The sequence below is a fragment of the Lontra canadensis genome, unplaced genomic scaffold (genome assembly GCF_010015895.1).
Source record: "Lontra canadensis isolate GAN:19392208 unplaced genomic scaffold, GSC_riverotter_1.0 scaffold40, whole genome shotgun sequence".
In the NCBI taxonomy this organism is placed as follows: Eukaryota; Metazoa; Chordata; class Mammalia; order Carnivora; family Mustelidae; genus Lontra; species Lontra canadensis.
The window spans coordinates 17386671-17414630 of NW_022631034.1; the positions used below are offsets into that span (position 1 = coordinate 17386671).

The 27960-nt window shown below is 44.1% G+C and overlaps 1 protein-coding gene across 5 annotated transcripts in view; it reads right to left on the reverse strand.

Annotated features, from left to right (window-relative positions):
* Positions 1-712: 712 nt before the first annotated feature.
* Positions 713-27960, reverse strand: part of MCOLN2 (mucolipin 2) — a 52754-nt gene continuing 25506 nt past the window's right edge. For all 5 annotated transcript variants that reach the window (XM_032870269.1, XM_032870271.1, XM_032870270.1 and 2 more), the window contains exons 5-14: positions 24508-24583; positions 24307-24403; positions 22412-22511; positions 16679-16791; positions 15314-15463; positions 13775-13876; positions 13546-13668; positions 5643-5849; positions 3904-4025; positions 713-1556 (exon numbers count right to left, since the gene is read on the reverse strand). In XM_032870269.1, coding sequence (XP_032726160.1) covers positions 1520-1556; positions 3904-4025; positions 5643-5849; positions 13546-13668; positions 13775-13876; positions 15314-15463; positions 16679-16791; positions 22412-22511; positions 24307-24403; positions 24508-24583 — 1127 coding nt within the window. In that variant the 3' untranslated portion in view covers positions 713-1519. The remainder of the gene's footprint in view (positions 1557-3903; positions 4026-5642; positions 5850-13545; positions 13669-13774; positions 13877-15313; positions 15464-16678; positions 16792-22411; positions 22512-24306; positions 24404-24507; positions 24584-27960) is intronic.

Below are 27960 nucleotides of genomic sequence, written 5' to 3' on the forward strand. Positions count from 1 at the left end.
TATAACTTGACATTTTTCAGTAAGAAGTTAACTAAAATGTGGCACCTGGGTGGCTCAGTTGATTAAGCATCTACTTTTAGCTTGGGTTGTGGTCTCAGGGTTCTGGGATCGAGCCCCAAATTGGGCTCTCTGCTCAGCGTGAAGTCTGCTTCTTCCTCTCCCTTTGCCCCTCCCCCGCTCCACTCATGTTCTTTCTCTCTCAAATAATCTTTTTTTTTAATAAAGTTAACTAAAATGATCACTTTAGCAAAGTATCTTGTGTGTAGACATGAGTTACTTATTAATTTTAATGGTATTAAGTGAATGATTTTCTTGGCCTAGATTTGGTGAAAGGGGGCGTGGGGGGAAAGGGCAGAGTATGGGAAAGGAAATCTGAAAGGGGCTTGGCAGGGAGGAGCAGGGAAAAAAGAGGGAGAACCTTGGGATGAGTGTCCTGCTTAATTCAAATTCTGTTCTTCTCTAAGAAATTTAAAATAGTTGACCCCTAAAAGGTAGTGACAGTAGAGATAAATCCATGCATGAAGTGATCTAACTCTCAAGTCATTATCATAAATATTTATTGAATAACTTCTATACATTAACCCTTCCTTCACTGCCTTTAAGAAAGTGAGAAATCCTATTTGGAGACCAGATAGTTAAAAGAGATATGATCTGAATTTTGCACTCAGTGGATATTAAGAAATACTACATTAAAAAAAATAGCAGCGGCTCCTTTTGTTGTGATAAAAATAAATTTATTTGGGGGAAAAAATACCATCTTTATTTGCTTGACGAGGGCAAATCACCACCATAGTAGAGTTCAACTGTTACAATGAGTGAGCACTGCTACAGTTCACGTCCACATGTCACAGGTACTGTCAACACTCAGCACAAGTGACAAGGTCTCCAAATGACTGTTTCTAGTTTATCCCACTGACCATGCCAACAGTTGCTTCCTGTCATGCTGACACACACACACACACACACAAATAGGCCCAGACATGTCCACTACAAGTGGTCTTTTTGTTGATGTAAGTGTGCTCTTTAAAAGGCTTACTAGTTCTCCAGCTTGGAATTTTTAATTTAGTATTGCAACCAACCTCATTGCTGTACACACCATGAATTAACAAATGTCTTTGAATCCAATTATCACTTTTAAAACAAACACTTATTGGATGATAAACACGCATCTTTCAACGCACGGCTTCAAGTGCTATTGTTTTTGAGCACTCTGAAATTGATACCTTTTTCCATCCCACCACTGTGTCATCATAAATTAAAGTCCGAAGCGGAATGTCATTATCATGGCTCTATTGCACTTATGCCCAGTAGTTGACTACGGTCTATGCTTTATCATCCAAGTTCATAAGAGGAACTTTGGAACTTCAGTTGTGTTCAACCAGCTCACAGTCCTCTTTCCTGCTCCACCAATAAATAATTCAGTATTTTGGGGAGTGCTGGTCCAAGTTGTTCAGGGTCCCTCTGCATTGTCACTCGGTAAAGTTAGGCCTGAAACTTGGTTATCTTTAGCAGAAGGACTTTAGGTGACAGGTATCAAGCGGTCCTCACTTCTTTTCCTGTATCAGAAAGGGAGACAAAGAAAGAGAAAACAATGATTTCAAAATCTTTGAGATGGAAGAGGACTACTTTAGGTTCTAGAGCTGCTGAGTGTCACATGGAAGAGGAAGAAAGGCTAAGAAGGACAATGCACATTATTTTTGGTTTGAGTGGATGCCTTTGGCATATCTGAGGAGCTGTCCCTGTCCTGGGACCCTGCATCTCCTTATATTGACAAAGCCTCACTCAATGGCTACAACAGATTCTCCCCTGTACTGCAGCGGAGAAGGGGAAAGCTCAACTCTGCAACTGTCCATCCCAGTAGATCTTTCCAAAGAATTACATCACATTAGAACTGGAAGACATTTCAGAGGTCGTATGTCACAGTCTGGTGGCACTGGAAAGAAAGATCAGGAGGTTAAGGAGAGCTCAGGGGACACATTCAGTAACCGGTAGGTTCCAAAACAGAAACTCAGGTCTTCTGAGGATCAGGCTAGAGGCTCTGGCAATAATTTGAAGGTGAATCAGTCTGTGGTGGTCGCCGGACTGCTTGATTAAAAGAGAGTGACACCCGTCTGTGCTCTGCAGGAGGCAAAGCTGTGATAGCTGGGGCTGTCAGTCACAGGCACCAGCTGGGGGTCCCGAAACCAACATTTGTGATGCCCGCAATCTCTAGGTTCCCTCAGTGAGGTCCTTCTCCAATATTTACTCTCCATTTACGGCTTTGCTCAATTTTAAACCATTCTTAGATTTGTAGCCTTTAAACACACGCAGGGGTGCTGAGTTTTTGATGGAGTCAAAGCCATCACTTATTCTCAGAACAATCCATTCCCTGCCTCAGTCCCATGACCTTCATTTACTCTCATCAGGGTCCATCCAAATCTGCCCAGGATCCAGGCCTTGATCTGATGAGTCAAGTCAAACCGCTCTAGCTGACTTCACCCATGACCATCTTTAGTAACAGACACTACTGTTTTCATTTTTGAGATCCCTTTGCTCAAAACTTTCAACATTTTAGTTCTTCAGTTGACTTCCTTGGTGGATGCCTTCATTCCATTTAATTCTTTCATTCATCATGACCAGCAGACACTCCCCTGAACCAGCATCTTCTCAATGGCCCCTAGCACAGCATACAGAGGACAGTCTGCTGATACTGCTACTTCTTCTCAGCCCTCAGACCCAATCTGATCAAGAACTTTTCTCCTCTACCCCTTAAACCTTTTACTCATTCCATATGGCTGCATGAGAAAATATTTAAAAAATCACCTGTGGCTTTTTGTGATGCACACCAAGGTCCAAAAACCAAACACTAAAGACTGACTGGTTACTTTGCAGAATTCACAATTACTTTCTCTGATGAATATTTTTTCTTTACAGTTAAATACACATGAGAAGGAGCAACTTCACAAGACTTTTCTTATACAAGGTGCCTCTTGGGCAGTAGCTGTCTATTAGGAAAGTTAATTTCCCTTTATCTCAGCTCCTATGGCAACAATTTAATGCTCTGAGAGGAAGAAATGTGATTTTTTAAAACTTCACTTTTCTCAGAAGACCTCATTTCGTATTTATCAGACATTCTTTGGAAATGCTCAATCATATCATTTCAAAATCCCAAGATGCGGTATGAATTGATTAAGAGAAAATACATCTTGTGGTTTTAAGTAGCAATTATGTTCTTCCGTCTGCCTTCAGGAATTTGGTTTAGAGAATTCTTCTCAGAAAACATGGGTAGGGGGTATTTTTAGTTAACAACCCCACCTCTGACTTCACATGAAAACAAACAAGGGTACAATCAAGAAAACTATCCTCATCTGACCTCCATTCTAGCCCCCAAAACACCATGTGGATGTTTTGCCGTCGAGGTATAGACCATTTGCTTGAGTGTCCTGCTGACACGAGCCAAGTTGGTCAAGGTAGAGCTCCTGATGTGTGCTCCCAGACAAGGCCTCCTCTCAAGCAGGTTTCCCACTCTGCTCAAGAACGGTTATTTGTACCCAGTATTGCAGCAAGGGAAAAGGCCTTGGACATTCCCAGAGCTCCACCTCTAAAAATAAGAGTTTGGACCTCTTACGTGGCCACCTCAGAGTTCACCTTCTTAACTTTAGGGACATAACTCATGACTTCCCATTAGAGTCTCATAATAGCCCCAAGAGATTTCAACCATGTCATGTGGCTTTCTACCCCGTTTTAAAAGAAATAATTCATTTCTGAAGCCAGTTTCAGTGGGAGGAAAGAAAATGAAAGACAAATCATTTCCCACAATGAGCTGATTTCTGAGTGCAGAGTAAACCTTAGAAGAACTCTTTGTTAAGGCCATGGAGAAGCTCATCGTAGGAGCATGGAGACCTGACTAAACACCATACTGACCTCCTCAGGCAGCAGACGCATGACAAGAAGGCTGAGGACTCTTTCTGATACTTCTCTTTGCTACTACACTCCTTCAGGAATTCCTGAAGATCCGTTTCAGGAAACCCATTCTGTTGGTATTTCTGTAAAAAGTACACAGTGTTGTTACCTTATTTATAGAGCATGAGAAACTGCTCCCTTTGTCAACACATCAAACCCACCTTGGCTAAAATAAAACTCTCCCACATTGCTCACTCAGATCCAAGATCTGATATTAACAGTGATGCATCAATCTGTCAGTCCTAAAAGCCAAGCCAGGGCTACCATGGGAACAGAAACAATCCGAAAGTCCCAGAAAGCAAGCCATGGCTGGGCAGGGGAGGGCTGGGTTAGTAAGGGGGATGAAGGAAATAGTCAAAAGTCTAAAATTTTAATGCTAATTATAAGACCAGATAAGATCTCCCCTTTCTCTCACTGCCAGTATAGAGTCTAGAGAGGAGAAAGGCCTGTTTCCTCTACTTTTATAGAAGTTGGACACTCAGTGGGGCAGAAGGCAGCAAGTTCTTCCCAGTAGACAAAAAGACCCTGCCTGAGACCCCGCTTGTCCCATGGTTCCTGAGGGCACCGAGGCTTGACCCACTCCCAGGGCCACAGCCTCATCAAAGACAGGAACCCCCAGGGCAAAAGTGTGCAGTTCCCATCTCCATGCCCAGCCCTGCTACTAGAGCCAACCACCCATCCCCATGTGAGCACTTGTCTCCCCATTGACAAAGCACTCGGGAGCATTTCCAGTGGACGGTGGTCATTGTCATTGTTGTTTTCTTCTTCTTCTTCTTCTCTTTTTTTCTTTTTTTTAAGATTTTACTTATTTGTCAGAGAGAGTGAGAGCACAAGCAGGGGGAACAGCAGGCAGAGGAAGAGGGAGAAGCAGGCTCCCTTGCTGAGGGAGCCCAACGTGGGCTTGATCCCAGGACCCTGAGATCATGACCTGAGCCAAAGGCAGATGCTTAACCAACTGAGCCATCCAGGCGCCCCTCAATGGATGGTCTTCTTCCGAATTAGTTTGAGTTTAAGAAGAGGACAAAACCCCAAGGCATTGACATAATACCTCTGGGTGCTCAGATGCGGGTCCTGAAATGGGATTTTCCAAGCACGACCCTCTGCTGTGGAGGGGCCATCCCACGAGGGGGCACAGAGTTTCCTGTGAGCTACAGAGCAACAATGCAGATCGGTCTGAAAGCACACAGACCACAGGGCGGCTGAGGGAGGTAAGAGGCGAGGCAGCCACGAAAGCCTAAGTTTTCATCATCTCAAGGAAACCTGCACCACGCAGATGGCCATGTCGTGCAGCGTCCAGGCGTGCCTGCATCTGGACATGCTGTCAAGGTGGCCGTCATCCCTTATCGCTGAAGCTTATTATTCTAAGCTTAAGTTCCAAGACGGGCAGGTACAGCTGCCACTGTGGAGACTGACAGCCCAACTCCCTGACTGACCTAACTCAGCCCATTGGGACCCACATCCTTTCTCTTTTGCAACACACCTCCAAACCAGTCCGCCTCGGTCTGGGTGACAGGGACAATGCCCGAAATGCATATCTGAAATTCACCACCAGCACCTACGAAGTTTCTTTTCTAGAAAAATCTCAAAATCCAAATAAAAGAGTACAATTTTAATTTAAAAAAAAAAAAAGCATAGCATTTTCCAATGTTCCAACCCATACAGAATTTGTTGTCGTTTTTTTGGCAGGAAATGTGACTGACCTTAATGGTGTCGTAGGAATCTGTAATCAGTGCGATGAACAAGCTGAGGATCATATATATGAAAAGACTGATGAAGGAGTACAAGTATAGGCGACTAAACAGCCACACCAATATGCTCTTCTGCTGGATTTGAGCGAAGGTCGCAAACATGTCATCGCCGTTGACCAGAGAAAACAGACACTCGGCAACTGTGTTCAGATCTTCAAACTGTAGGGGGGAAACCAAAATGAGTTTTTAAGAGGTATGGTCCCAAAAAGCAGGAAAGTATCTAGTTAACTTATCTTGTTGTTGTCTCTATTATTAATACTCATTTTTATTTTTTAAAGATTTTATTTATTTATTTGACAGAGAGAGAGAGATCACAAGTAGGCAGAGAGGCAGGGAGAGAGAAAGGAGGAAGCAGCTCCCCACTGAGCAGAGAGCCTGATGCGGGGCTCCATCCCAGGACCCTGAGATCGTGACCTGAGCCAAAGGCAGAGGCTTAACCCACTGAGCCACCCAGGTGCCCTCATTTTATTTTTTTTAAAGATTTTATTTATTTATCTGAGAGAGAGAGAGCATGAGTAGGGGGAGGAGCAGAGGGAGAAGCAGGCTCCCCACTGGGCAGGGAGCCCAGTGCAGGGCTTGATCCCTGGACACCAGAATCATGACCTGAGCTGAAGGCAGATGCTTAATGACTGAGCCACCCAGGCACCCCTTTTCTAGATGCTTTAAAATGAATTTTAGGGGCAGCTGAGGGGCTCCCTTGGTTAAGCATCTGCTTTTGCCTCAGGTCATGATCTTGGGGTCCTGGGATGGAGTGCAGCGTCAGACTCCCTGCTCAGTGGGGAGCCTGTTTCTCCCTCTGCTCCTCCCCCTACTCGTGTTCTCTCTCTTGAATAAATATAAAATCTCTAAAAATAAATTAAAGAACATCTAGAATATACCACGAAAAGAAAACATTATTCAAAACTCTCCTCGGGGCACCCAGGCGGCTCATTTGGTTAAGCACCTGACATGATTTTGGCTTAGGTCTTGATCTCAGGGTCCTGACATCAAGCCCCTTGTCAGGCTTCTTGCTCAGCAGGGAGTCTGCTTATCTCCCTATCCCTCTGCTTCTCCCCCTGCTTACACTGTTTCTAATAAATAATCTTTTTTTTTAAACTCTCCTCCGTGCTTATAAAGATAATCTCTTGATATTTTCTTCAGTTTTTTTCCTTTGCACTTTATGTATATTGTTGGTCATATCATCTAACAGTTTGGGATCCTGATTTTTTTTTTTCTACTGAACATTTTCTTACGTTACTCACACTTAGAAAGTCTTTTTATAATATAACAGATCATTTCTTAGATGTCAAACTTAACTATTTCCCTCTGGCTAGACATCCCGATAATGTTCACAATATAATAAAGAACAATGTAATAAACATTTCTCAGCACAGTGTTTTTTCCTGTTATTGGGTCTCATATGCCAAACTGCTTTCTGGAAGAACAGTGGCTGCTGTGTTCTGCAACCAGCAGAGAGGGAAGTGTCTTGGACATAGCATAGGCTCAAGAAAGTTTTGCTACATGGAGGGTTTTACATTCGCCTTTCCAACTGTCAGTCCGAGTAATTTTAGCACATTAAAAACTAAAGATTTCCAAGGGTGGGAGAGTGTCAAAAGATGAGGGATCATGGTTTGTGCCTTCGTGGGGCTCCCCTGCTAACAGCGGACAGACCCTAACCTAGACATGTAGTACCCTGTGTAGAGCTAGGGGGCGCTGTGGAGCGAAAGCGACCCTCAGAAACCAGGGCCGGAAGGCTGGGTCATTCACCCGTGAGAGGAGAAAGGTCAGGATTTACTCAGTAAACACCGGAGAAGTAAAGAGCTCAGCCTGGACAGCAGCTGAAGAGGCATGTCTATGCCACGCTGAAGGGCCCCTGTGGTCTTTTCCACACTTCAAGCAAATACAGGCCATCACTTGAAACCAGGAAAATGCTTCATGCCCCAGTGACATGATCTGATCTGTGTTCCTTAACCATGGCACGGGGCATGCAGGAGCCCCGGGTTGCAAGGAATCTGGGAGAGACTGGGAGGAAGAGGAAGGTAGATGAACATAAGCCTGGGAAAGGACAGACACACCTAGGGAACTCCGTTTTCTGTGCAGCAAGTCCGAGGTGCCAGGGAGAAATGCTGCTATGAGGAGGTTAGTGGGAGGTTCGGGAGCTGAGCGTACGCAGTAGGGAATCCCACCAGAACCCCACAGGCAGCCATCCTGGCTCGAAGTGATTGACAAACTATTGCTACAGCAACTACCAACAAACAGCTTAATAACGGGACGTCTCCAGGGCCAGAGGGTTAAACATTGGTGGAATGTAAAATCTTCTAACGAACAATTACGACCTCAGAGGCCAAAGACAGTGAAGTTTTCAAACACAGATGGGACACATTCGTGTAGAGTTTTGAACCTGATTCTGTTCTGAGCATGAGACGCACATGTCCACGGAGTCCACGTGGCTCTGGGGATAGCCCCGTTCCTGACGAATTTCTCCAGTGCACCTCCACTCAGAAGTGGTGGTGTTATTTCACATGCCGCAAGGCAAAACCTCCCACCCCGACCAGGAAACTGGTCTTTCCCTCTAATTCCCTATTTCTATCAGTGACTTCTGTCTCCTATCAAAGAAACATTTACTCCAAAATAATTGAGTAATCGAATTGATCAGTCTTCCCTTGTCTTCAATCTTCTAAGGTCTGTCTGCTCCTAGGATGTCTGATCCATTTCAACACCAGCACTTACACCCGGATTATTACAGAAACCTCCAAGCAAGTCTACTCCAACCTCTTCATTCTGCAGTCCAAACTTCAGGAAAATCTAAACTTCACTGAACATAGCCTTCATTTGGGTCATTTCTCTTGCTTAAGAATATACAAAGCTAGGATGCAAAGTGAAAATCCCAAACAAGAAGGCTGGGATACATCTCCTCTTCACGTGGCCTCTTCCCCTCTCCTCACTGACAATAGCGTCCTGCTCCTGTCTGCGCCCACACACCAGGCCCACTTCTTTCTCTTTTCCTCGTGGATGTGTTTTCTTCACCTGCTGGGATGCCCTCCTTCCCCTCCTCCTCTCCACCTGTCTGTGTATCCCATTACGCCAACACTAAAGGGCTACTTCAAAGTCCACTTCAAGCCAGACCGCCCTGGCAGCTCTAGTCCCTTCCCTGGATCAGTAAGAACCACCGAGGAAATCACTCGTTTGTCTTCTGATCGGTTTATATGCTTCTCCATACCCCAACTAGATAACACACCACGTCCTAACCTCCCTGCTCCATGACTGAACCTACAGGGTAAAGCCTGTAACCAAGGGAGAGTACACAAATGTAGCCCACACAGAGATCATGCCCATGCCTTCAGCACATCAGCAACAACTCTGAGAAGCTCTGAAGTTGGTCTCCCCAGAGATCTGGAGGTAACATCCACGGGAGTGACTGCTTAACAATATGCAGATTATTTAACAGTAAGACGGGCAGTTCTCAGAGTAAATATTTTCCATCCCTACCGGCCTTGAGACAATGAAATCAAAGCTGGTTTCTATGGATGTGAATTACAACTCTGCCGGCACCATTAATAATTCTTTTGGACTCTGGTCAAGTCCTTTCTTTAGTTTCAAGAACCCGTAACAGTCTGCGCTTCGGGTTCCAAAAGGGCAAATGGGCAGTTGGTGAGTATGCATCAAATTCATTCCTCAGTCTCCCCTGCAGTTACATGTATCAGCCTAGATGTGACACCTGCCACAATGTTAATGTTATTCACAACCAGTGTAACTCCCTCTCCTCTATGCACATGAGACTTATTTTAACCCACCAGAAATTTAAAAGAGACCCAATAAAGTTAAGTGATACACAGCTTGCCATTTTGTACAAGAAGTGGTTGTGAACCACACAGTCAGTTTTGGTGGCCAAAATCCACAGCAGGAGTGAACTTTAATAATACCCAAGGTAAGGAGAAGAGCCTTATGGGCTTCCAGTCTAGAAATACTACATTTAGAGGGAATTGCATTGGTTCTTATGAAGTTGTAAGCCCCTAAAAATCAAGTGCTATTATCTCTCTGTTCTTTGTTCATTAAAAAACTTGCTGAGCCTCTACCACATTCTACACACCATGCTGGACATGGGGAATGCAAAAAGCAAGGAGCCATAGTCACTCAGGGAACTCAATCTAGAAGAACCTGACAAGACTTGGTGTACACTTAGTAAATATTAAATGGTTATTTCCATAAAGAGTTCCCCTAGGTTCCATGGGACCAGAGTGAGAACTTGAGCATTTGTTCCACACTTTGTGACTGAGCCACAAAGAACTTTCATTTGAATGAACACTTAACCTGCAGTGCCTTATTACGGAGAATGACATAAAAATTTGCTTTGAGAGCTGGTCCTGAGAACCTCATGCAACTTTAGGGTGAAATATTTTAACTGGATAACTGTTGTTTTGAATAAGAGAGGAGCTTGGTTTACAAGGAGAAGTCTTTTAAAAGCATGAGGATGTCCTGTAGATTCTGCCCAACTTCTACCCAGGCCATCAGCAAAGTCCAACGATTTTTCAACGGCTTGGTCTTGTCGTCTGTAAAATGAGGACGAGGTAAGACTGGTTTATTCTTCACAGTGAAAAATTCCTCTGGAAATGGAAGAGCCGCATTAGAATAATGTTCTTCCAACCCTTATCTTGAATTATTAAACACCAACAGTCTCTAGTCCTCCATGCCCAGACATTTTGAAAGGGCGCCATGCCAAAGTCCATTAGTGCTGGGATCAGTGTTGGCAGGACACTGGTCCCTTTACTCCCTTCCAGCTGAACCACCAAAATCCAATGTCTGACGGGAAAGACCAAAATCCAATGTCTGACAGGAAAGCAGGAAGCTGAAATATGGGAGGCCTGCTACCAATCAAACTGCCGTGTGAACCTAGTTTTCCTGACACCTCCTCTTAGAGTGTTTGGTTTAAAGGAAGAGATCACTTCCACCCCCAAGGTTGCTATATTTTAGAAATCCTAGAAAATGCTTGCCATGGTGCCCTGCTTTTCAAGACCTCAGGTCATTCGAAAGGTCTTCTGATTCAACAGAGGCTGACAAAATCTAAAAATTCAGACAGTTTGGATTAATTTGCAGGGGGAGTGGGTGCAGGGGGCTGTCAACATTTTAAACTTCGGAGTCCAAGAAGAAGAAGCAAAGTAGAGAAGAAAAGCACAAAAGTCCAGAACCAGAGTGAAGGTCTTCTGCTTCCACTAAGGCATCTGCTGCGTTAATTCAACTGTGCATTGCCCCAATATATCAGGCTGGCTAGAGATGAAAGATAGATGCCATTGATGGACCTGCCATGCAGCCCTTGTCATCTGCTCCTCTGGGGGAGAAACAGAGGGCTGGCACTGAGTGGGAGCTACAACTCAGGAGGAGCCCTGTACAATATGACAGCCACTAGCTACATGTGATGACCGAGCACCTGATCGACAGCAACTAGTCCAGGCTGAGAGCTGCTCTCCGGAGAAGATACACACCAGATTCCCAAGCACCGAGAAAGGGGGGGGGGGGGGGGGGACGGAGAGTCTCTCAATGTTTTATATTGAGTGCCTGATAAAGTAACACACTAATATTTTGGATATATTGAATTAAATAAATACATAACCTCAGTCACTTCATTGGTTTCTTTTCTTAATGTGGCTCCTAGAATATGTGAAAGGACAGCTGTGGCTCTCCTCTGGAGCTCTCGTATTTTTACTGCAGTGCTGTCAGAGCAACCCAGTCTCGCCTGGATTCTGAAAAGGACAGAGCCAACGTATGAAAACACACTCAGACCCACAAAGCGAATAACATCGTTTTCTTCAAGGTCGACACACTGAGGGAAATAGGACTGATTACACAGCTCTCCTCTCACAGATGAAATGAAATGCTCTTTTGTAAAGATCTGTTTTAGACAATACCAAGAAAACCCCTGCAGGGTATTGATCAAAGCACGTGTATTGGGGTCAGACAAACCTGGGTGTAAATCCTATCTCTGCCGTTTACTAGCTGTATAACCTCGGGTAAACTAACATATTAAGAACCTTATTTTCAGTAAAAGAAATATAATATCTCCCCACAGGGCTGCTGGGAGGGTTGACATAGCAAGAGGTAGAGAACTTGGGCACTATATCTATTCGCATATAATGCTCGAGAATGGTAGCCCTCTTAGCAAAATGCAAGCAACATGATCTAATCACCTTCCAGAATAATGGTAGGGTAAGGGAGATGGAGGGCAAAGGAGACAGAATCATTCAACCTGAGGCCTTGGAGCCAGTGAATTGGAGATCCAAGTCTCAGGCTCAGTGTTCATTCCACACGGTGCAACACTGCCCTCTAGTGACAAAAATGTGGACAAGCATTCAGAGCGGGAGGCAGGCAAGGAAGAAAAATGTAAATTTTCCTAGGCACTAAGACAGTAAGTTCTCCAGATCAGAGAGATTATATCAAAGCACAATTTTTACTCATGAGTCACCTTTAAAGCAGTGGCATGGAAATGGAAGAGCAATAAGATTATCAAGATTTACTATTAACCCAGGGCTTGTCACTTGGTTAATTATACAGTTGCTCAAATAGTAGAACAGTCATTCTCTTTGGACATGTTAAATGTAGAGGAGAAAACCTGCCTGTGTGTCAAGGTACAGGATTTATTTTAGTATGAGAACACAGAAAGCTGGAACCTTGTGGACTACTCACTTTCTGTGAGTAGTTTGCAAACAAGATTTGATATTATGTTTTGTTTAGTGCAACCATCCAGCTCCAAACTTAAGGGTGAGCTGTTCTATAAGCTTCAACACCACCCTTTGCGTGTTTACCTCTTTTCTCCTTACAGAGAACCTAAGGCAAGCCCAGTCCCTGGGCTGCAGAGATTAAATAAGAGCCATGCTTAGCATAGTACCCAACATACAGGCATCTGGTAACGGTGGTTACCAGTTATCATTGGTCATTGTGTTGTTTCTGTTGCTCCAGCTGCCTGAGGCCCATGGAAGAAAACGATAAGATGCAGTAATTCCTTTTACTTTTTTTTTGGTTTGAAAGCAAGGCCTACTGAATTTCATTTCCCGAGGCATCTATCAATCAAATTTATCATTTTAAAACTAGAACATCTGGGGGCGCCTGGGTGGCTCAGTGGGTTAAAGCCTCTGCCTTCTGCTCAGGTCATGATCCCAGGGTCCTGGGATGGAGCCCCGCATTGGGCTCTCTGCTCCACAGGGAGCCTGCTTCCTCCTCTCTCTCTGCCTGCCTCCCTGCCTACTTGTGATCTCTGTTTGTCAAATAAATAAATAAAATCTTAAAAAAAACAACAACAAAAAAAACCCAAAACTAGAACATCTGAATGTAACTTTGGTGTCCCTGAGATGTGAAGCCCACGGATAGCCTGGAATTCAGATACTGATCTTTAATAAGGCACGAAGATGACACTGTAATCGAAACCACCTGCAAAGACGTGTGTTATCATTGTAACCCTAGAACTAAGACGGTCCTTTTGGGCTGCCTTTGTCTACCTTCATTCTCTCAATTAATGTGGATGAGAACACTAATACTTTAGGTGAGAAGACTACCGTGATAATTTTCCTTATTTAATTTTCATTTTCAATACAGCGATCTTGTGTCCAAACAGTTCTCAGCTGGTGATCGGCTGGGCTACTATGCACCCCCTGAAGCCGGTCCCTGACAACTAGGAAATGTATCCTCTCGTTACAGCTCTACAGTTCTTGTTTCGATATCCCGAAGTCACCACAGTGTGCTGAAAAGGCAAAGAAAACTGATGCGAACATATGTCTTACTGACTTGGTACCTGCTGGCGCTAAGTGGGAAGCAGGGCAGCATGGGGAGCCCTCCTGGAAGGGCTCTGAGTGCCTAACGTGCAGCAGGAAGAATCGGGGCTACACACCTTGTCGTGATACGGTCCTAAGACAATCCAGCCACAGAACGTGTAGCCCAGGTAGATCATACCAGCGCAAGCGCAGAAGCGAAGAACTTTGGGCAGTGAGGCTTGCATCGTTAAAATGAGCACCTGAAATAAAAATCAACAGGATGAGGGGAATTAAACAGTGGCTTACCAGGACCCAGTGAAGAAATGAGTCTCAGTCCCCGTGCCCTACCCAAGGCCACATGCTTACGTTATATGCTTGGAAGTACCCCAGGTATCTGATGACGCCGACCCAGACAAAAAGCGTAGACGTCCCGAGCAAAATGCTGCACAGATCATAATTTGTGAGATTCTAAGGCATGAAAAAAATAGACGTGAGCAAGACATTCCACTCCACTCAGCTTGTTAATCTCACTTTAAATAGAAAAGTATGGTCTTGGAAGAGAATGGACTGCCTGCCTCTCTCAGGTGACACCAAGCGCTGCACACTGAAGAAGAAAACAGCCCAATTCCAAATGTGTCTCTCATTTCCTCTCTGTGTTTGAATTGGTTGAATTGAGTTTCTGTTCAAACAATATCCTGAAAGAGAAATTGCCCTGACTACTGACCCAGGCATTAAAGAATATAAGGTGATAGTGCTTGGTAAATACCAAACAATACCACTCAGCTATTTTCGAAGGAAAGCTCCAACATGATTTGCTCACCCAATGCCTGCTCTTGAGGCCTTCTAGGTCTCCCTGAGGAGACAAACACACAAAAGCACAGCTCTAACTTAATACGGTAAGTGCAACGAGAGCCACAACGCCCGGCTTGTCACAATCGCTTTCCGTGGTGTGACTCCAGAATGGAGCTGGGCCTGGAGGACAGGCTGGGGGGTGGGGGGCACTGTAGGTCAACGGATAAAGGCTGATCAAAGACCCAAGGCCAAGGGTGGGCAGGATGTCCTGGTGAGGAAGACTGATGGGTTCAGGAGAGCTAGGACAAGGAAGGAAGCAGAGCAAGAGAATGAGGACCGCAGAGGCCACGCTGAAGGGAGGCCACTGCATCCCAGTGGGGGCCCTGTGAGGCAGAAGGTTTCCATACTTGGAGAAAAATGAGTCTGACAGTGGTGTGGATGGGTCTGAGGCATAGAAGGTGGAAGGCAGGAAAGCCAGTGCGGGGACTGTTGTAGCGTCCAGGCCAGAAAGGAAGATAACCTGAAGGGAGCCAGAGTAGTCAGAGTGGAGAGGAGGGAGGCACGGTAGGTGGTCACATGGTAAAAGGGGTGAGACCTGCCGGCTGGCAGCACACAGGGGGAAAGAGCCGGATGGAGGAGGAGGCAAGATGGAGTCATGAGATCAAATCAACTAACCACCACAAGAGAACATCAGGTGCTTGGTGGTCACTCAACACTCCTGCCCTCACTCCCCTCCCAGAGCACCCATCCGTCCTGGAGGGTCATTACTGGCTCCTGACATGATTGGTTCGTGGGCCAGCTGCTTCTTCTGCAACTTGAAAAAAAAAAAAATGAAGCCCACCCAAACTGCCAAGCTTCTCAAACTTCAGTTCCTACTCTGAAGGTGCTGCTGAGTCTCTGGCGGAGACTCGTAGAAATGTTACCTTCCACAGAACAATGGTTTTCACATGTTCCCTTGATGAGGAATGAAGTCAGAGGAAGCTTCGGTTATATGGACGTGAGAAGAGAAAATACGAGACTCAGATAGTCTCCATAAGGATTTTATATCTCAAAGTGCCTGGGGTCACCCAGAAGGATGGAAAGAATCAAAGATTAAAATGCGTTGCCCCTCACCTTTGCCTTAATTTCCATTTTTAATATGGATCCAATTACTGTCATTAGGTCGCTGATAATCACCAGAATATACCATCCATTGATGAACTCCCACTGGTCGGCGTCACACACTCGTCGCTTGTACTTCTCCAGGAAGAAATCTAGAAATCTCTGTGGCAAATGTTTTAAAAAGCATTTCTTATAAACCACACTGCCCTCTGGAAGGAGAAGACAGGCGCAAAACAGTGCTCTTGCCTTGTAAAGTGACGTGGCATTACCTTTCCCAACTGGATGGAGCCACCTCAAGGGTGACGGTTATGGCCGCCACTTTCTCCCATAACCTACCAAAGCTATAAGTCAGCATTCCAGTACCTGCTAAGTTAACTCACACATCAAAGGGTTATGCTCTAACACCAAGAGACTCCTGTCATAATACACAACACTCAGGACATTCCCAATATTTTACCTGTTACCATCTCATTCATTCTGACAACCCCATGAACCAGGCCTATCTCCAGAAGAGGGAACTCAGGCACAGAAAGGCTAGGCCACGGTCTGGACCCAGCAGCCTGGCTCCAGAATGTGTGTACCTGATGGTGGGAGTCAGTATGACTCTCAATGATATGGCCCCTAACTCTGGCAGACCCAGGACCCTGACCTTGGATTCAGAATGTCAAGAGGCTTGGGGGACAGGCAGGAGAAGTGGATATTTACATTATAAGTCAACAAAGGTCAAGAATAAGAAAACTAGGGTATAGACTATTTTCTTGCTCCAAATGGTATCCACAACAGATGACTTCCTTTTTCCCCTGACCCCAGTCTGCATTTAATCACATGCCACAAACCAGAATAAGATTTGTGGGAAGCTGAAGTATACATTCTAGAGAACTCGGAGGGTAAAAAGGTAAAATGAAACTCAGGAGAGAATTTTTAAACTATTTATAAAAATAGAATAAAGTATTTTATGCTTCATTATAACCCATATGCCGTGCCTCCCTGTCAAAATGAACTCATTTAAAGACAAAAGATGAAACCCACACATGCTATTACTCTGTTTTTAAGATCGCTCCTGAATTTAAAAGGGTCTCTCATTTATTCTGGAAACATTCAAAAGCTTGAGAGTTCACCACTGTGCACTTGTGCCTAGTAGCTCAGTTTTAAGCAGGATAATTATCTGATCCCACCCGACATGTCAGGAGCCCTTAACTCACCCTCCACACCTCAAGCTGATTAATGTCTTGTTGTTGGGGGGGGCAATCATTCAAAGGAATCCAATCTAGTTGAGAGCTCCAGAAAGGGCAGGATGACCCAACATCAAGGGTCCACTGTCTGGACAAACAGGGCGGAGGCCAAGAAGGGAGAGAGCACACTTGAACACACACTTACCTTGCGTAACCTGAGAGCTAGAACAATGGATCTTGTGCACAGAATAAGAGACGCCAAGCAAATCACAATGACAAATGCATCAAACACCAGGACATACTGAGTATTTTTCTGAACTGTGGAATAGAAACAGAATTCAAATGTCAAATTCATGTTACTTGGGAATAATTTCCAAACAGAATGGCAGTCTGAAGAGAAGTTCAAATGATAAATGCTTGAACATCAGAAACAAATCACACTGCATTCATTCAGAAGCCTTTACATAAGGTGAAACATTCCCTGATGTTAAGAACTGTACATTTAAAAACATATAAACTCTGCTACATGTACTAAAAATACTTTCAATGGGCTAGAACTCAACAGAGGGTGGTCCCTTTGGGGTCTATTCAAAAGAGGCAAAAGGGACATACTCTTGAGTTCTTTTTCATAAAAGCACAAACACCAAGTTCTCCACCGATGAAGGAACAATTTATTTTTTTTAAGATTTTATTTATTTATTTGACAGAGATCACAAGTAGGCGGGGGTGGGGGTGGGGGGGCGGTGCTGGGGGAAGCAGGCTCCCTGCCGAGCAGAGAGCCTGATGCGGGGCTCCATCCCTGGGATCATGACCTGAGCCAAAGGCAGAGGCTTTAATCCACTGAGCCACCCAGGCGCCCGTGAGGGACTAATTTAAAACACCACTCCTCAGAATCCATTTCTGCTTCTCAACCTTACTGTGTACCTGACCAGTAAATAGTGCCAATCCCATGAGCTACTTCTGCACATGGGGCAAAGAGCCCCCTGGAATGGAAGTAAGAACAACAGTGACCACATTTTTGTGGTGGAATTCACCATAGCACGGGGGAGTATACTGGAGGTATATGCACCTGGAACCCCAGCTTCTCTGAGACCTGATGGTCGCATTCCCAACGCCTGGTCCCCTGCCCATTCCTGCAGCTTCGGTACCTGTCCCTCCTCTCTCCCCACCTTCTCTACCTTGAGGCCACACTGTTGTTCCTCTGTCCCTGCTCCTATCAGGTTTCCTTTCTCTCTTGCCTCAGGGACTTTTACAAGGGCTGATCCCTCTGCCTGGAGCAGGGCCCTTCCCACCCCTCAAGTTAAATTCTTCTTTTTCAGCTTTGGGTTTCAGATGAAATATTTTCCTCCCCAGAAGAGAATTCCCTAGATTCCCATCCATATCAGCCCCCTCCTATACTCTTTCAGAGCACTGTGCACAAGTACACACACCTCCCAAGACAGCACATCAAGGGGCACAGAGACAGGGCAGAACAGGAAAGACAGTCTTGGGAGCCTCATGCGCTGGGTCTGAATCTCAGGTCTGTGCTCAGAAGCTGTGGAGCTTTGGGGAAGTTGCCTCAGATGTCTCGTCCAAAAAAAAAGAAAGGTAGGAAAAAAAAACCCTCCACCACAGGGCAGTTGTGAGGATGAAACAAGTTCATAGACTAAAGCCCCTGGAAGAGCCCCAGGGAAAGAACAGCATTTCCAGTGCTTCCTACTGGATATCACCGGTCGGTCTATCTTCCCCACCAAATGACTGACCCTAGGAAGCAGGGACCACATACATTTGCTCAACACTACGGTGTCTGTGCTTTCCCGATGTTTCAGAATGCTTACAGAGGAATCCAGAGCCTCTGGAACATGAGAAAACTACTGAATAACTCAAGTTAGAACCCGTGAAGGTCTGAGCTCGTTACATGCAGAGGGAGAGAAGGCACAGAGCTGTGAGAGACCAAGGTCTCCAGAGGGACCGAAGCAGTAAGAGAAAAGGACCATCCAAGAACGACTCCTGATTTTCTGTCTTGAGTGAACTGAGCTCAGTCTGGATGTTCACGACAAGAGAGGACGAATTGGTGGCAGTTAAAGCCATGGGTGCGGACATGGCCACTGAGACCACAGAGGGGAACAGGGACTAGGAAGGACAGGAGGAGGGGCCGCAATGTGGGGAATTGTGGGAGGAGCTGAGCTTAGGAAGTAGACTGAGAAGGGCCAAGGGAGAAGAGAATGGCACTGAGGACAGGCGACCTTCGGTGGGGCACTCGGGGCGGGGCGGGGATTATAAAGCAGAGCCCTCTACAAAAAAGGCCTTTAACAAAAAGACCAAGTGTCCATGGATTTAATAATTCAAGGGTGTGAGCAGCAGTGGCCAGTCAGTCTGAGGGCAAAACAGCTCATCCCGTGGGTTATGAGCAGAGCCAGCTAGTAAATGTAGTTCACTGAGCGAATTACTGAGCCTTGCGAAGTTTTAGATGCCTCCACTACAAAACAGAGCCTACTGTACCTTCTTCATGGGCTGTCAGGACACCAGGTGAAATAATCCGCGTCAAGTGCTTGTTAGAACAGCACCTAGCACTTACATTTACTTATGGCCGTTTTATAACTATGAAGTTTTAGTTATCTTGAGATATCATCTGATGGGTAGGTAACAACATAACATAACCAGAACCCAAGACTTTCTTTCTTTCTTTCCTATCTATCTATCTATCTATCTATCTATCTCTGTCTGTCTGTCTGCCTGCCTGTCGGAGCCATGGGATGGGACAGAGGGAATAGGTATGGTGCTTGGGAAGATGGGCCTGAAAACCTTATGAAACACAAGGACAGCATCTAGTACTTTCCTTGCTGGCGTATAACCAGAACAAAATCTCTATGATTACTTGTGTTGGGTCTTATTTACAAATGGGGAAATGGAGGCCCATATCTAAGAGAAGGATAAACCACCCACCCTAACAGACAAACCAGTCTCATATTCAGCCTTTGTTCTTCTTATTATTGTTGTCATATTAGCTTCAGACATCTTTTTATTTATTTTTTTTTCTTTAATTCCAGTTGGTTAGCATACTGTGTAATATTAGTTTCAGGTGTACGACAGTTATACAACACCCGCCTGGGTGGCACAGTCGGTTAAGTGTCTCTCAGTTTGTCCAAATCTTGATTTCAACTCAGGTTATGAACTCAGGGTCACAAGATCGAGCCCTGTGTTGGGTTCCACACTCAGCGTGGAGTCTGCTTAGGACTCTCTCCTTCTTCCTCTGCCCCTCCCCCCTGCTCTCTCTCTCAAATAATCTTAAAAAATAAAAAATTTTGAAAAAAGAGCCCATTTCCTGGTTTGTCTGTTTCTCATATTCTGTTTTATCTATTGAAAAGACTAGTTGGTGTGCTAAAAAAACGAATTTTATGAATGTTGCAATTGTTTTCTTACTCCATTGAATCTATATTCCTGCCATAGGAACATTTCTTAAATTTTGGTTATAAAACACTAATCCAGAGAGAAGCCCCTGCCAACCTGGTTAAGGAAGTCGTACACACCACCCCTCCTCCTGGAGGTCCTGAGAAGTCCTGCACTAACTGTCACTGTCCACCTGAGGGCCTCTAACCCAGGGCTTCCCCTGCTTGCGAACCGCTCTTTCCCTGTGACACTTGGGAAATCACCCCTTAGTGGGGGATCTTGCCCACCAGTCCCTACCATCTTCAGTCCCTCATACCCTCCTTCCTATGTTTATAAAATCCAGTTAAAGTGAAGATGAGTGGCACACTTGGGGATGGGTATTAGAAGTCATAAAAGGCAATGTGAGGTTTGTGTGTGAAGATGGACGATCCCTCATCATTCTTCCTGAGATAACACAGGTAATGACAAGAGGAAGAGAAAAACCTCAGGGTAAGAATATGGACTTGAAGGAGCCTCAGAACTTTCTGCAAATAGCACATAGATCCCACCAGATGTCACCCTTGCCTTTCTCCCACTTTCAATCCATCCACCAGACAGCTTCCATAGATGGGGGAAAAAAAATCCACTTCCTAAGCTGGTTTCCAAACTTCAGCTTTTAAGGTTTTCACGTCACATCATGTAAAATTCATATTCTCCTAGTAACAGAATCTGGTTACTTAGTACACAGGTCTGGGAGAAAGATGAATGTTCATGTTTCTACTCAGTGGTCTGTGAGGTTTGTGTTTCTCCTCACTGGCCACAGAAGGGAGCCAGAGCTCTTCTCTTCTGAGAACAGGCACCAAAAACTCCCCAACAACCTAGCAGCCCTGGAGGGATAAAGGAAACCAGGTTCTGGCAACACATTTGACCCACTAACTCTTTTGGTCAGAATGACTATTCCAAACCACATTTCATGTGCGACAAAGGTTAGCTTTTCTCACATTAAATAGCTGAATCTACACTTGGACTTGCCAAATATGCATGTGATCTGTGTGTTTCTTGGGCAGGGGGGTGTCTCTGCTGGGAAATAGGAACCACTTTCAAACAGAAAGAAACTAAAACTGTCTATGCTGATCAGAGCCTTGAGTCAGTTAATGGAAATACTAAAACCAAACTTTCAGAATCATTGGGATATATTATATAACCAAACAGCCCCGGGCCACACACAAATCTAGATTAAAATAAATCTAAAACAGTTAAAAAACCACAAGTATTTTATGTTTTCTTTGGTTCTAATAATCTGATCAAAGGCAAATTCACTTCAACAAAACTGGTAAATTAAAACATACTGACAAAGGACACCTGGGTGGCTCAGCCCACTAAAGTCTGCCTTTGGCTTGGGTCATGACTGCAGGGTCCTGGATAGAGTCCCACATCAGGCTCCTTGCTCAGCGGGGAGTCTGCTTCTCCCTCTGCCTGCTGCTCTCCCTGCTTGTGCTCACTCTCTCTTTCTATCTCTGATTCAAAAAAAAAAATTTTTTTTTTGAATTATTTTTTAATGGAAAAGATACTGACAATCTGGGGCACCTGAGTGGCTCAGTCACTTGATTTCTGCTTGTCTTGATTTCCGCTCCGATCATGATCTCAGGGTTGAGGAATCGAGCCCTGCTCTGTGATCAGCGGAGAGTCTGCCTGAGACTCTCTCTCTCCCTCTGTCCCTCCCACCCACTCACTCATGCTTTCTCCCTCTCTTTCAAATAATAAATCTTAAAAAAAAAAAAAACCTGACTTCTGAAACTAGTAGTACATTATGTTAATTCATTAGATTTAAATAAAAAAATACTGACGATCCATTATTAACACCATCACGACCACCCATTTTAACCCGTGGATGAAGAGGTGTTTTCTGAGTAAGAACTGAGTAAACCACTCAGTGTTTGTACAGGCTGCTCTCTGACCTCCGAGGTTTTGATCTCTGTCCATTGTCAAACACTTGGCTCAAAGCATACCTTCTCCAAAAATCACTGCTGGTTTTTATTCCTCACTCTGCCCCAAAGTTAACTGTTGCTTCTTTATCCTCATCCCTTTCTACCTCCACCACTTAGATTTCACAGTCATGTCAACCTCTCTCCTGAGGCATTTCCTTTCTTTTTCCGTAGTGCCTAGCAATTACTATATGCCAACTCATTTTTTTGGTGCTTTCCTTGATGCAATTCATTTAATACTCAGCATCCTGGAAGGTAGGTACTATCGTCACCCTCATTTTATAGAGAAAGGTACTAAGAAATAGGTTAAGTAATTTGTTCAAGATCACATGCATAGTGACTAAAACCAAGACCCAGACCCAGGCAGTCTGGCTCTAGAAATTGGCCCTAAGGACTGGGAACATGGCCTTTCCTAAGACGTGTGCAGTCAACACCTGCTGAAATGGAACAAAAAGGCAAAGCTCTAGGATATACCGCAGAGGACTGAATGCTCAAGAGTTTTCTGGAGCTCTTTCTTCCCATCACCACTTAAATACCCCCAACCCCAAAATAATGTGTTAAAAATCATCCATGGTCCATCATGAGCAAGCAGGTGACATACTTACTAGAACCAGATATGTTCAAGTCTTTACATTCTTCAATTTTAGCTTCACTGTCAAAATAGATCTTGATCTTGCCACTGTGAGCTTTATTGTCAAAGGTGATCTGGAGACACAAATGCACGGCAAGGTTACGGCCCAGCAGGAAGTATGGCCCACCGGAGCAACTCTACTTCAAACACCACTGGCATTCACACAGCTCGCTGATTCCAGAATAAGGATACTGATGAAAATGCCCTCGTCACATGATTCCTTCCCACGTTTCTGTTACTAATGAAGAAATAGGGCCCAAAAGGTGAACACGTGCCGTCTAATGAATCACATTTGGGTTCAGAGAAATCTGAGAGCGTAACAGCTAACCAGTCCTCAGAACAAAACCAAGATTCACCAGACTTTGACAAGAGAACACACTGATCTCATTTACTATACTGACTGGAATTTAAAAGCATTTGCTTCAGCTTAGTCCTTTGGGAATGAAATGCTAGGTCTTCACTCGGATGGAAATTATTTTTCTATTTGCTTCAAATGCTACAATGCTTTCATAAGTGACAAAGATTGCTCCCAGGCTGCAGTCTGAATTTAAGATTTCCAAACAGCCTCGACCTTCCACTTATGTTTCAGTCATGCTGTTTACAAGTGGAATGCGCAGAAGATCTTAAGGCTTGAGAGCAGTACTGGGGGGGCTTTCCCAGGGGAGGACGAGGCTGTGCGTGAGCCAGGGTTAGTGGGGGTGTCCTCACAGGCCACAGGCCCTGAAGTGGGGCTCGCAGGTCTAATTCTCAAGCCTCTGGTTTGGTTGGAGGGATATTCTTGGATTACACGGAGTGTGGCTCATGGGGCACGTGTGGATTTCATTACTGATCCCCTACACATGCAGCTCTACGAGCTCTCTGCCTGTGAGTACTGGGGGTTTCTGCATTGTGTTCTGTAATATGTAGGACACCCCAGGGAGGTTAATCATACTCTTCTGTGCCAGAGACATTCTTCCTCACCACATGTCAAGATTTAGAATTACTTTTATTTCTTTGTGTACATGTTTTCCAGGTGAGCTCTTCCACCAGGCTGTAAGTTTCCTGAGGGCCACTGCACCCTGACAGTGTGGCCGTGTCTGGTGCGTAGGGGGGACTCATTCCATACTGACTGGCTGTTGTTGAACAGAACACTCCTCTGAGTTGCTAAAGGGTGGTCACAGACAACTGTCGGCTTAGCCTTTGGTTTTGTCCCTCTATAAACGGGAGCGAAAGAGGGAAGGTAAGAGCGAAAGTCCAAGGAACGAGAGGGCCAGTTAGTCTCCCCACAGAAGTGTATACTCTCCTCTAGTGCACGTGCCTCCCCTCAAAATAAAAGAAACAACAACTAATCCTTTGCAGACTGGCCCTCAGATCAAGTGGGGAGAGGGAGCACTTTCTGCCTGGAGGTTTGAAAACATTTGCTATTAACAGTTGCAAAGACCTTCCTCTGAAAGTAGGAGAAACATCAGAAACACTCAAAACACTTGTCATCAACTTTTTTTCCCCTAATATATTATGGGAGTGCTAGGTCAAAGCTAATCTTGAAAATTCCTCTTTCCAGCCCAGAAGTCTGGTTTTAAAATGTTGGAAAGGGTTTGGTTCATTTTCCCAAGGAATGGTCTCTGGACCAACAACACTAGGAAGTGTCATTAAGCTGTTTGAAACACAACTGCCCCTAACACATCTCTTAGAGGCTGGTGTGTTTTCCACTTGGCATCTGCAATAGCGGGAAATCTTTGTGCTATTTTGCAATCTTTCTGTTAGTCTGATGCTTTTTCAAAACCAAAAAATAAAATAAAATGAAAAAGAAAAAGAAAGAAACTTAGGTTTGGCATCTGCAATAGGAGTAGAGAAAAATAATAAAAACCTTTAGTATGACAAGACACTTGCCGTGTTCTGAAAGACATAACAGTCTGGTAACTCTCGGGAATGAATCGTCTGTAGGTCAATGCCTTTGAGGTGAAAGGAAATTTCAACTTGTAAGAGCCTGAATAAGAAATATTACAAGGTATAAATTGTCATGGTCTTACTATCCTACTCTGCTTTCCCCACCCCTGTCTCCTGGGAAATGAGACTTAAAAACATATTTACCGATAAAATTCCAGTCTGAACAATGACGAGTTCTTCCAGTCCTGAGGGGACTTGGAGAGGTCTAAGTGAACACAGTCTAGAGCAATGAAACAACAAGAAGGATTGTTTCAGGCAACAATCAAATGCCAAAAGTAGTGGGGCAAGGTGTGCTGAGAAGCAGGACACTTAAAAGTTCCAAAGTATCTTCCCACAAAATCCGTATTCATTGTAACAAGACCTGTAACTTGACAGGGAAGAACCTGGAGATACACCCTAACCACATAATCACAGTTAACATCACCAGTAATGGGATAAAGAGACATCATGAACCTCCTGAAATAATGTACTATGTGGTATTCTCCCTCCAAATGCATAACCTCAATCAAGTCATAAAGAAATAGAAAAACCCAGGTGAGGAACATTCTACTCTTTTAAAATGTCAAGGTCATTGAAAAAAACAAAAAAAGGGCTAAGGAATTTCATTTTGCTCCAGATTAAAGGAGATTAAAGTGACCTGACAACTAAATGCATTCTGTGATCCTGGTCCAGGGAGGTGCCAGGGGGTGGGGGAGGGGCCCATGGCGAGGGTAGGGGAGAGAGGTGGGGGGATGGGCAGGCAGTTTTCTTTTTCTATAAAGAACAGGACAATGGGTGATATGTGAATAGGATTTGGAGATTACAGTACTGTATCCAGGTTCCTTGGTGCTTTTGAGCAATGTATGGTGGTTATGTAAGAGAATGTTCTTGTCTAGGGGAAATGCACATTGAAGTATTTAGAGGTAAAGAGACATCAAGTCTGTACCTTATTCTCATACATTTCAGGAGAAATATTTATACATTGGAAGAATGATAAAACAAAAGTGGTAAAATGTTAGCCTTTGGAAAATCTAGATGAAAGGTATTACCAGGAAATCTTTGTGCTATTTTGCAACCTTTCTGTTAAGTCTGATGTTTTTTCAAAACCCAAAAATAAAATAAAATAAAAAAGAGAAAAGAAAGAAACTTAGGTTTTACTCAAGTAAAAGCAAGTTATGAACTGTAAACTATAAAAGAACAATTCCAAGAGCCTCCCATAAAAATAGTCTCGTCCTTGGGTAGCTCAACACCTTGGCAGGAAAGCAAGGAGGTCTAGAAATGGTGAATGCCTTTCAAGGTCACAAAGCCCTGACACAGAACAGGGGGAAGCCAGCCTGGCTGCCTCTTGCCCAGGCTGTTGCTGCCCCTTCATGCTGCCTTTGGAATGGAGAAGTCAGGGCTGCGGCAGTGTCTAGTACCCAGGAGGTTCTTGAGAACCTTGGTAGACTTGATGGCCGATTCTTTAAGCATCTTCTTCCGCTGCTCCTGGAGTAGCAATGACCTCCCATCACTAAACAGGACATGACCTCGGCTTAGCCACCTCGCCTGACTGAACGCCAGTTTCGTCAGATGTAAAGTAAAAGCCAAACTGATGATATTTAAGGTCCTTCCACTTCTCACATTCTTATTTGAAGACAAAGTAAAAGAAAATAAAACATTTAAAGTGATTTAAGTGGCTGGATTCTGAAAAGAGAAGGAACATGTTCAAAATCTATGTGCCACGTTCTGTCCAAGGTCTCTTTTTCCTGTATTTCACTCATTCTAAGCTATTTCTTTTTTTTCACTTTTAAATACCTCTGAAACAGAAGAGTTTTAATATTTATACTTATATTTAACAATATTAGTGGCATCTTAGATTCAGAGAAATATAATAGCATTTGTTAGTTAATTTTACACTTTATGTAAAATTCGCCTTGTAAAAGTCTATTTGGTTATTCAAGTTTTGTAATTGTAAGTATGGAGTTACATTCCTCTAAATGTACATTCAGGACTCTCTGAAGTCTGGCTGATCTTCTGTTACAGTCACTGCTAATGAGGACACCAAGCACCTTTTGGCAATAAAATCGGAGCACTGGGTTTTGGGTTTTTATTTAAGGACAGCAAAAGCCTTAAGTAAAACATCAAACCTCAAACAGAACGAACTGGCATTAGAGTAGCATCCTGGGCACTCAGAGAATCTCATTTACAGTGCAGAATACTCCAGCAAATGAAATAACAATGCTCTTAGAGATAAAGGGAAGGTAGAGTTTACATGTTCTTACAACAACAGGGAAAATGATGAAATGCTCGTAATGTCTCAGGCTGAGAACATGTGGAAAGGAGAACATGAATTCAAAATCTGTGTTACAGAAGATGAAGCACTACTGTATTAAAATGATAGCAATCCAAATGTTGTAAAAACATTTTTAAAAACAGAAATTTATAACAGCCCCCCCAATGAGGCTAAACTCTAAAGCTATAGGTCTAGAAGAATGATATGCCCATAGCATGACTTAAGGGAAACCCTTAGCTTGAAGGGCACGTTTCATCATGCAATTAAATAGAGACCCACCAAGGAAGTGGGCATGGACAGTGACCTCTGCATTTAGCACACCGAAGGATGACTCTTAATGACAAAGATGATGCAAAATTCATGCATAGGTAGGTAATCTAGAACAGCTTCTGCTAGTTCACCCACATAAACTGTAACACCCACCAACCCCTATTCCCATCATGTGCAGGCTTCCTCCAACATATCTGAGAAAAGAAAGTCTAAGATCCAATATAAGGCATCCTAATTGTATTCTTTACATCTTTTCAATAGATATGTCAAAGGGTTCTCTTTGATGAGTTACATTTCCTAAGTCAAAAATACAATTAACTTGCTCATCTCTTAATAACCAACTTCTCTCCATTTGGTTAAAACTATTCCAGATTCTGATAGATGGAAAACAAACAAGGACACCATTGCCCAGGGTTCAGGTAATAAATCCTGCTCTCTGGCACTGCCTGTCCTACCCAGCCACTGACACCGACTCTGGCCACATTTCTTTAATCGATTTTCCAAGAAAAATCAATTGAGAAAAACGATGTAAGAATCACTGGAAAATAGTTGTACGCATGTTTTTAAGAGGACAAGAGGCACTTCAAGGCTGCTGACCACAGAACCACACTGCAGACACCTAGATGACCTCTCAAAGCACCCTGTGACCCTTGGTAGTGCTGGCTTATGGGCTGCTTCTTTCAGGGTTAAGAGCATGGGACACATTGACTCATGAAGAGATTCTCAGTGGGCAGCTTGTGGAAACAGACTCAGAACCTCTATTCGAGAGATGTGTTCTTTGATTATTTTACCAAAGTGTCTTAAGATGGGATTATAGGAAGTACCATCAAATGCATTGTGTGATGCTCTCTTAATAAAACTATTCCACATTTAAACTGCTCCTAGGACCCCCCCCCCCACTCCTGAACTGTTAGCTTCTAGAGGAGTCATGAATGATGAATCTTGGTAGTACAGAACCCCAGTACATGAAACAGGAAGTGACTTGGGCATGATAGGTTCTACACCAGAGATTTGTTGAATGAATGGCAAAACCCCCAGAGCCCTAAGTCAACCACTTTGCACTTACATATAGTGTG